The sequence below is a fragment of the Giraffa tippelskirchi genome, chromosome 5, assembly GCF_054371585.1.
Source record: "Giraffa tippelskirchi isolate mGirTip1 chromosome 5, T2T-mGirTip1v1.2.pri, whole genome shotgun sequence".
Taxonomy (NCBI): Eukaryota; Metazoa; Chordata; class Mammalia; order Artiodactyla; family Giraffidae; genus Giraffa; species Giraffa tippelskirchi.
In genome coordinates this window covers 98,295,685-98,305,946 of record NC_137279.1, presented here as the reverse complement: position 1 = coordinate 98,305,946, position 10,262 = coordinate 98,295,685, and the positions used below count along the sequence as shown (strand labels likewise).

At 36.6% G+C, this 10,262-nt stretch overlaps 1 protein-coding gene across 11 annotated transcripts in view; it reads right to left on the bottom strand.

Annotated features, from left to right (window-relative positions):
* Positions 1 to 10,262, bottom strand: part of ARNT (aryl hydrocarbon receptor nuclear translocator) — a 68,785-nt gene that overhangs the window by 2,769 nt on the left and 55,754 nt on the right. For 7 of the 11 annotated variants that reach the window (XM_081487749.1, XM_081487752.1, XM_081487742.1 and 4 more), the window contains 9 exons: positions 8,279 to 8,353; positions 5,680 to 5,831; positions 2,992 to 3,102; positions 2,760 to 2,832; positions 2,484 to 2,607; positions 2,203 to 2,305; positions 1,673 to 1,820; positions 611 to 773; positions 7 to 173 (listed from right to left, as the gene is read on the bottom strand). In XM_081487749.1, coding sequence (XP_081343875.1) covers positions 7 to 173; positions 611 to 773; positions 1,673 to 1,820; positions 2,203 to 2,305; positions 2,484 to 2,607; positions 2,760 to 2,832; positions 2,992 to 3,102; positions 5,680 to 5,831; positions 8,279 to 8,353 — 1,116 coding nt within the window. The remainder of the gene's footprint in view (positions 1 to 6; positions 174 to 610; positions 774 to 1,672; positions 1,821 to 2,202; positions 2,306 to 2,483; positions 2,608 to 2,759; positions 2,833 to 2,991; positions 3,103 to 5,679; positions 5,832 to 8,278; positions 8,354 to 10,262) is intronic. The other 4 variants (XM_081487743.1, XM_081487748.1, XM_081487751.1 and 1 more) reach the window with 2 other exon arrangements.

The following is a 10,262-nucleotide window of genomic DNA, read 5'->3' as shown; positions in this document are numbered from 1 at the left end:
TCTCACCTGGAAGACCTCAGGCTGGCCAGGTTGCTGTGCTGATGGTTGCTGAACATGTTGCTCATTAGAACTTGAACGATGATGCGACTGCTGGCCCTGCCACTGTGGCCAGACACCCACACCCTCTGCTGTCCGTGTCTGGAATTGTCCTGCAGTTTGTCCAGTCTCAGGAGCTAGAAATAGAGCAAGGAAAAATAAACAACTTCAATCTGCTAACTCCACTAGAGAGGAGAAACTAGCACATAACCACATGCAAGTCATTAATTTTACCTATTCTATTCTATTTCAAACCCTTCTGTCCTTTCTATTTCAAACCCTAGTCCCAAATTTATTTTTCTTCTCTAGTTAGAGTCCTTTCTAAAGAATCCTTTGCTCATTCAGACTAAATGTGCATATTATTAAATTTATAATACTATACATGCTTTTTGTTACACATGCTAATAAAGTCCTTTTCATGCGGGTAGGTTTTCAATTCCAAATGGACTGTCACCATGCATTTCCCTACAATTAGGTCAGTACAGCCAGGACAAAAGCAAACTATTTTAACCACTAAATCCTTTCTCCTTTGTGATGTGATTTTTCTGTTACCCTGATTCTGGTGTGAACTCACCAAAGTTGGATCCACGACTGGTGAGACTAGGATAGGCAGCTGCACCAGGTGACGCAGTGGAAGCACCAGGAAGGGACATAGGGCTGAAAGAAGATGGAGTCTGAAAGCTGCCTACACCAAATTGGGAAGAACGAGTCTTAGCTGTAGCCTGGGTAGCCACTTGCTAAAAGAAAGAAAGGGGTAGAGAGCAAACAGAACATTAACATTATTGCACAAACCATTCCTATGAGAGTTAACCCTCTGTCAATCATTGGATTCTTCAGAGCCAACCTCATTACTTATTTCCTATTGCACATTTCTTCCAATTAACTCCCAGTTTCCTTTGACACTATTTTTAGGCACTTGTGATAAAGTGTAAAAAGCAAAGAACTATGTGATTAGTAAAAGTAGAGTTGAGAATTAAACAAAAATGACATAAATGAAAGCATTTTATAAACTGTAAAACTATACAAAAACTAGAGGCATTAATAATAGTATAGCATTATATAAAGAGAAAAACACACTTTGCATCATTTTATTATTCAATCTGTACCACATTTGTTTGTTCCTAATATCTCTTTTTTTTGGTAACTAAACATTTTCTTCACTATAATAGTAATGCATATGCACCATGGGATATCTTCAAAATGAAGGAAAATAAAAAGGAAATAATCATCCATAATCCTACCACCAAAGACACATGGTTAACATTTTTGGATAATTTCTTCCAGTTTTCATTTTCCTATGTATTTTTTTTATACAATGAGGTTATACCATATATAATAATTCTAGAGTTTATTTCTGATTTTGGCTTTTTTGTTTAAAATATTACTTATGCAAATATAAGTATATAGCAACATATAAAAGGATATTAGCTTTAGCCTTAACATATATATACACGTATATATTATATGAGGATTTTTCAACACAATTCCTGCTCCCAGTAAGATAAAAACTGGAAGACAGAGGATGGCAGGGCGGTTGAGAGAAGACGTTTAAGACAGACAATAATAATTTTACATATGGAAAAAGCCTAACCAAACAAACAACAAATACAAAGGACAGACAGATGAGAAAGTTTACCTGGGCAGAGAAGCCTGGGCGGGTGCTAGGGGTCCAAGCTGGGGCTGCTCCCTGGGTAGGATTGGAGTGGCGGGAAATCTGGGTCAACATCTGCCCTGCGGAAGTTGATGGCTGGACAATGGTTACAGGAGGGGCCAGACCACTGTTTCTAGGAGTGAACAAATAGTGAGGTGAGGATGAAAAAGGTGCATTTATCACAGAATCTAGGAATCACAGGACAATCTAGTGCTATCTCTAGATCCCCTCGACTCCCTGGGGGGTAAGGAAAACTTGATAACAGAATCTGGAAAAGACGAAAAAGACTGATAGTCACACACTGATCAGGACATACAGAGATGGAACCTAGAACATGGCAGCAGGACAGGTGCAAAGAAAAAGGAGGAAGAAAAGCAAGCTTGTCTCATCTTAGGCCAACAAGTTCCACTGCTTTGTCTGAAATAACCAGAGAAAGCTAGGGAAGAATAAAACCTGGATTCAGTAACTGAATCCCTCAGTTGCCCTGTAAAGCAGCACACACATATGGGGCTCACCTGAAATTCTCTGCCGGCCGGGGGGTAGGAGGGAATGTGTTGCCCTGGGAGAATAGCTGTTGGGTGGCAGGGACAGTGCTGGAGGAGATGCCTTTACTCTGATCTGTGGACCAAAAGGAGTTGGGGGAGGGCCAGTCAAGGGGCTGTAGTATATTAGTTCAGCAAGTTCCTATTTATTCATGAGGTATTAGGGTTAAGTGGAAATATGCTGGGAGACTACTGACTGGGCAGCTGCAGGCCCATCAATAAGTGATCAAAATGAGAATTAGGAAAAAACATACCCGTACTGATGTTGGAGTAGATTTCTGAAAATCTTGGATCTCTATCTTGGGCAAACAGACTCTCTGACTTCTCGAGGGGCTTGCTGTGTTCTGGCCCTGTGGTTGTCACAGGCTGAACAGAAACCTGTGGAATGTAATGATAAAAATAACCATGAAGGTTTAACATGACAATTCAATAATCCGAAAATTCATATAAAGATACACATACACTTTAACTGGCTCTAGGGGACACTTCTTAAAGAAATGTTCACCATCCTTTAAAGACGACATACTAACCTGGGAATGATTGTAGCTGGTTAGTCCATCTCTTCCTGGGACCACATCCAATTCTGTTTGCTGCTGCTGCTGCCTACATGTTAAAGGCAAGTAAAAAGAGAAATAGGAAAAAAAAAGTTATTTTAAAAAGGATCTGGGGAAAGGGCTTAAAACAAACAAAAAAGTGTGGCTGTAGACTGCCACTCCCCAGGCTAGTCACTGCTCAATAAATAATTGTTCTACCATTTCTCACCTGGGTGCCAGCTGCCCTGAGCCCATCTCCAGGGATAAATTAGCTGTGGGACCTAGCTGTGGCCTCTGGATCGTGTTGGACAGTGAAGGCCGTGGTTCCTGGCTAGAGTTCCTGGGAAAATGAAAAGTAGAGACAACAAAGAAAAAAAAAAGTATCTGACTCTATTTGTACAAAAGATACTACAGATTCACCGGTACATGGGGTAATCACTGATAAATTCCCCTTTAAAGCCCAATCCCTATGCTACCTGTAACCTCAGATTCAGCAAGTAATTCGCACTACAAACAACATGATACAAATAGAAACTATGTCCTACAGCCAAGAGTTCATCCTGTTTGGGCTCTAACTCCTTCCAGGTATTCAATACCCAGTAGTTGTGGATGTGTGTATGTGTATGTTGCATATCCACATATTGTGTTTAAAAAAAGAGTAAGTAAAAAAACTGATGAAAGTACACACTGAAACATTAACAAAGACTATTTCTTGATGGTGAGGATTTTTTTCCTTCTCTTTACTATTTTCAATACTTACCAAATTTTCTACAAAGAATATTAATTACAAAATAAAATATTAAGAATTAATTAAAACTAACTATAGTAGGAAAAACTGTAGTATGCAAAAATGGGAAAAGCCATTATTTCCAGAAACAACTTCTTAAAAAGACTTAAACATTTCAAAATTTAAGCAAAAGAGAAACACAAAACAGCTGTTGTTCAGAAATATAAAGATGCAAAAAAAACAAAAAACTATAATGACTTGAATCCTAAGTTAATGAAAATTTCTAACTGAATCCACTGTTATACTAAATTAATTAACAAAAAATTAAACTTCATGAGCCCTAAAAGTTGAATTAGAGCATACAGAGACTCAATGTTGTCACCAGGTATTATTCACACTTGATAATTATTTCTAATCAGATCTTCAAGTGGGTTCAAGGCCAATTCTACACAGAAAGATTAAATGGAAAAGAAGTACCTTGACAATTGATGCCCACTAGGATGGGTACAATAAAAAAAGACAGCAAGAATGTGGAGAGGCTGAACTCCTCATACACTGCTGATGAGAAAAGTACAGCACTGCTGCTGAGAATGCAAACTGGTATAGCAGTTTTGGAAAACAGTTTGGGAGTTTCTCAAAAGATTAAGCATAGGGTTACCATGTGACCCAGCAATTCTGGGCTGTGCTTAGTCGCTCAGTCATGTTCAACTCTTTGCGATTCCATGGATTATAGGCCGCCAGGCTCCTCTGTGCATGGGGATTCTCCAGGCAAGAATACTGGAGTGAGTCGCCATGCCCTCCTCCAGGGGATCTTCCCAGCCTAGGGATCAAACCCAGGTCTCCCGCACTGCAGGTGGATTCTTTACCACCTGAACCCCCAGGGAAGCCCAAGAATACTGGAGTGGGTAGAATATTCCTTCTCCAGGGGATCTTCTTGACCCAGGAATCAAACCGGGGTTTCCCGCATTGCAGGCAGATTCTTTACCAGCTGAGCTACCTACGTATATACCCAAGAGAATAACATATCCACACAAAAAGTTGTACACAAATGTTCACAGCAGCATTGTTAGCATCCGAAAAAAATGTAAACAACTCAATATCCAACAACCAATGAACAGATAAACAAAAATGTGTTTCCATTTATAAGAAATGTCTAGACCAGGCAAATTTAGAGAGACACAGAATAGATTAAGTTACACAGGGCTTGGGGAAGATACTGTTAATTAGTACAGTATTTCTTTGGGGGTAATAATAGCTATTTTGTGTGTGGTAATACCCACAGAGCCCTGTGACATACTAAAAAAATTATACCCTTTAAATGAGTAAATTGTATGGTATATGAAATCTATTTTAATAAAACTCTTACAAAGCTGAGAAAAAGTTCAAACAGAAAAAAATCAAAGAATACAGAAACAGAAACTAATAAATGAGTCAATATAGCTATGCTCTAAAGCAAACTATGGTCCACAGGCCAAATCCAGTCCACTGCTCGTTTCTGTAAATAAAAGTTTACAGGAACACAGCCATCTTTATTCATTTGTCTAGAACTGTTTTTGTGCTACAAGAGCAGAGTTGAGGAGCTGCAATAGAGACTGTATGTTCCACAATGCTGAAATATTTACTATCTGGTCTTGTAGGAAAGTTTGCAGACATCCGTTCTAGAAAAAAAAAAATCTGCCAGACTAGAGCAATAAACTGATGTATAAAACAAAATTATTTCTAGACAAGACTGAAACAAAATTGAAATACAGTTGACCTTTGAACAATTCGAGGGTTAGGGGCACTGACTCTCTAAGTAGTCAAAAATCCGAGTATAACTTATATAGTCAGCCTTCCATATGGGGTTCATGTAGCACTGTATTATTCACTATTGAAAAAATTCTGTGTATAAGTGGACCACTGCAGTTTAAACTCATGTTCAAAGGTCAACTGACCAAACTCTTCACATGTCAGAATCTAGTCTCTAAGTTATTGTTTGCTAAAATTTTACTCTACTAGTGTAAATCAACTATATTTCAACAAAAAATTAAAAATTTTTTTATTCTACCTGGATGAACTACCCCAAATTCCAAGAAGTTGGCAGATGCGGAACTAATGGTATTTACTACTAGAAAAGTAGAAGAGGTGGTAGCCAAGCAGACTTGGCCCATGAGAAATTCCAACACTGGAAAAGTTCTTTAAGGTACATACTTCACATTGGTGTTGGTACAGATGATGTACTCAATTTCATCTGAGTAAGGGTTCTGGAAAGTAAAAGAGCTGGTTCTCATCCAGAGCCATTCTCGGTTCTTAGACCGAAACCGGAACATGACAGACAGCACCTGGCCTTTTAACTTCACCACCTGAAAAAGTTTTCATGCTATCAGTTGAAACTCGCAAAAAATTTTCTTTAGACATGTACAATCCTAGGATTCTTGTGTCACTGTCCTTGAAATAACAATATCTTGCAATGTTACTAACAAAACAATGTGGGGAGTGAAACATAATTAAGCAACTAAATAATAAGGAGGTATATTTATCATGTTTCTTCTTTGAGTCCCAAACTATCTGACCACTTTCACCAATGTCAAACAGGAATAACGATTATTTCCAGGAGAGAAAAGACTATGTTTCCCCACTTCCTTTGGAAAGTCCCTTAAAGATACACTGATCTAGCAAATTTACTAAAAATTTAAAAGTTTAATGACATTGAACATAGCCTACATGCTGCCCCTCAATCCCAGTTTTTACCACTACGCCTGAGAATTTCTGTTTTCATAGCACTCATGAAGGTTTCTATAAATAAAACTAAAATGGCTTTAGTTTTATTTTGCTTTTTAAAAGAAAGTAATTTTTTATTATTTTCATTTCTGATCTCATAGAATAGAAAATAATCTTTTGAATCCCTCTCCTTTATAATAAAAATATTAGAAGCTAACATTTGTTTTGTATTTACTATATGCTAAGCACTAGGCTATGTGTTTCTTTTTTTAAGAACAAATTTACTTAACATCTAAAAAAATGTGATATGAACAATTGTTAAGTAATCTTTAACACTTACATGCACTCACTGAATAATATATACACAATGAATATTACATTTGTATACAAACCAAGTACTGGATTTGAAACCTGATTATTGCTATACGGATCTACAACAACAGAGTATAAGTTCAGTACTTCAAAATACCTACACTATAAATTGCTTTTTAACCAAAAGTTAAGTGATAACATTTGTGTTTAAGTTGACAGAAGAGTAGCAGTAACTGCTGATATTACAGTTTGACTGAGAAATAATTATAACAGAAAAGGGGATATATTTCACTTAACAATAATAAAATGGTACATTTTAAATATATAAATAAAACTTTAAAAAATCAAATGTGAAACAAAGTACAGCAAGAACCCAAATGGGAAGAAAACAAGGAAAACAAGCTTCACTAGAAATCGTAACTAAATTTATGTAGTGAGACGCAAAAAGAAATATAAATCCATCTAGACTTAAGAAATATCAAAATCTAGAAATCAGCAACTAGTAAGCAGCAACTAGTCTGCACAGTAAAAAGTACCTTTGCTTAGTACTCTAGTATCACAGCAGCAACTGATGTCAGAATAAAAACCTTGAGATCACAGTGTGTCTGAATTACCCACTGCTTTGGAATAAACATTTTTCTACGAGTGATAAAATGGTAGGTACTCTGTGGCCAAAAGTGTCAGAATTATGAATTTCATGGATTTAAAATATACTGTACAATATCTTCTCACACTGCCAGAAGTCCATGTCCTTAGCTTTGAACAGTTTCAACAGAACTCAGAATAGCTTTTCTAAGACTGCACATATAATGCAATGTGATCCTTCTGCATGGATAAAACAAGTGATGCTGAAAAATCAGGAGACAGATTTTTTACTGCCATTGTCTGATTTCCTCTAGAAGTTGGACTATGTGTTTTAAATGCTTTATCTTATATGCCTACTGTACCAGTAAAAATTTATGCTGTGCTGTGCTTAGTCGTGTCCAACTCTTTGAGACCTCATGGACTGCAGCCCACCAGGCACCTCTGTCTATGGGAATTCTCCAGGCAAGAATACTAGCGTGGGTTGCCATGCCCTCTTCCAGGGATCAAACCCAGGTCTCCTGCATTGCAGGTTGATTCTTTAACAACTGAACCACAAAGGAAGCCCAAGAATACTGGAATGGCAAGTTTATCCCTTCTCCAGGGGATCTTCCTGACCCAGGAATCGAACTGGGGTCTCCTGCACTGCAGGTGGATTCTTTACCAGCTGAGCTACCAGGGAAACCCAGTAAAAACACTAGTGAGGCTTAGAGAAGGAAATTAACCCATCTAATATAAAATAAGAGTACCATACAAAGCCAAGTCTGTCCTGAAATTAGAATTCACCAGATGTTTTTAGAATCTAGGGCCTAAAAAGTACAATTAAGAGTTAACTTACAATTAAGAGTTAACTCTTACTTATCTATAGAAGAACTGTGAAATGAATTTTTCAACTACTACCCACTGTTCAGTTAAGTGTAGAATATTTTAAACACTTTAAAGATGGCCGCTTTGATATAAGACACTGAGTAGCCAAAGCCAAACAAAAACACCTTGAACATTCCATTATCCATAATTTCCAAGTAATGATCCTTTCTGTTTCTTAAAAATACAAGCTAAGTAATAAAGAGTGTAAAACTGCAAGGCCTGCCGTAGTGCTCAATTAATCAATACTCAATAAATATTTGTTGGATGAATGTAATAATAGATATTAGACAAAAATATTACTCCAATTCAAACCTGGAAAAAAAGCTACCTGTTGGAAGCTGTCTCTCAGAAGCTGCTGGTCTTCAGGATGACAGAATTCTACAATATTCTTTCCTAAGAGTTCCTAAAAGAGGAAAAGAAAAGTAAGATCAACACTTTTATGATCACCTAACTTCCCTGGCCCATTAGGAGAGGAACTGGATTTACTTTCTCTTGCTTTTATCCTAGGATTATAGATTAGAGGGGGAAAAAAACCACAAAAATAAATGGAATCTGCTAAATAACTGACCTCTAGAGCAATTTTATGTTTCAGGATATTGTACATTTATTTTAGCTGCATTTTTTTACAGATTTGACGTATAATTTAGATAGGCTGACTCATTCCAAGTGAATTTTATAATTTTAATTTAATGATCTATAATAAATTTATATAGTTATACAACCATTATTCCCAATTCAGTTTTAGAACATGTGCACTGTTCCTAAAATTTCCTTTATGCCAGTCTGAGGTCAATCCCTGTGCCATCCACTGATCTGCTTTCTGCTTCTTTAGTTTTGCTTCTCTGCACAAATGGAATCATAGAACAGGCAGTCTTTTGGGTCTGGCTTCTTTCATTTAACCTAATATCTTAATGAAGTTCATCTGTGTTATTCCAAATATCAACAGTATATCCTTTTTATTGCTTATAAGTATTCTAACATGGATATATCACAGCGTGTATCCATTCATTAGTTAAAGTATATTTAGGCTGTTTTCACTTTTTGGCTATTATGAATAATACAGCCATGAACATCTGTGTATAAATCTTTCTGTGAACACATGCTTTTTTTCTCTTGGGTAAATACTTAGGAGTGGACCTGCTAATCTGTAGGGTAAGTGTGTGTTTAACTTTTTAAGAAACTGCCAAAATGTTTTTCCAAAGTAGTTTACCATTTTACTTACCTACCAACAATGTATGAAGGTTCTGTTTCTCCATGGTCTTGCCAATATTTTTTTATTATACTCATTCTAATGGGATACAGTGGTATCTCATTGTGGTTTTAGTGTGTATTTTCCTAATGACGAGCAACATTTTATGTGCTATTCATATTTCTTCTTTGATGAAATGTCTATTCAAATCTTGTGCTCTTTTTCAACCAGCTGGTTATCTTAATGAGTTGTAAGAGTTCTTCATATATTTTGGATACAAATCTTTTTTCAGATATATGATTCATAAATACTTTCTCCCAATTTGTGGCTAGTCTTTTCATTTTCTTAATGATGTCCTTTTAGGAGGGCAAATTTTAACTTTTATGAAACCCAACTTATCAAATTTATTTTTGAACGTTTTTAGTGTCATAAAAAAAATCTTTGTCTAAGGAATTCCCTGAGAGTCTGGTGGGTAGGACCCAGTGTTTGCACTGCCGTGGCCCAGGTTCAATCCTTGGTGGGGAGCACTAAAATCCAGCAGGCTGCACGGTGCAGCAAAAAAAAAAAAAACTTTGCCTAACTCAAGATCACAAAGATTTTCTCCTATTTTCTTCCAGAAGTTTTATAACTTTGGTTCTTACACCTTTACATTTTGGAGTTGATTTCTGTGTATGCTATGAGGTAAGAGTCTAAGTTCTTTTTGCTTTATTCTGTTTTGCACATGAATATCCAATTGTCCCATCCCCATCTACTGGAAAAGCTTCTTTTCCCCTTGAATTATCTTGATATCTTTGTTGAAAATTAGCTGATCAGTTGACCATAAATGTGAGAATAGACTCCATTCTGATCTACTGATCTAATAACTATCCCTACATCAACACCACACTGTCTTGGTAACAACAGTTTTACCACAGGTGCTGCATTAGGAAGTGTAAATGACTTTGTTCTTTTTCAAGATCTCTTTTTCACCAGCTTCTTTACACAGCCACAGCCAGAAGTCCCTCCTGGTGGCTAGAATTTTGAAGTTTATATAATGACCTATTTCTCAATTTAGATATAGTTATATCTGGTCTGCAGAATGAGATATCTAAATAAATCATATAATAATTAGTGCTAAAATTGC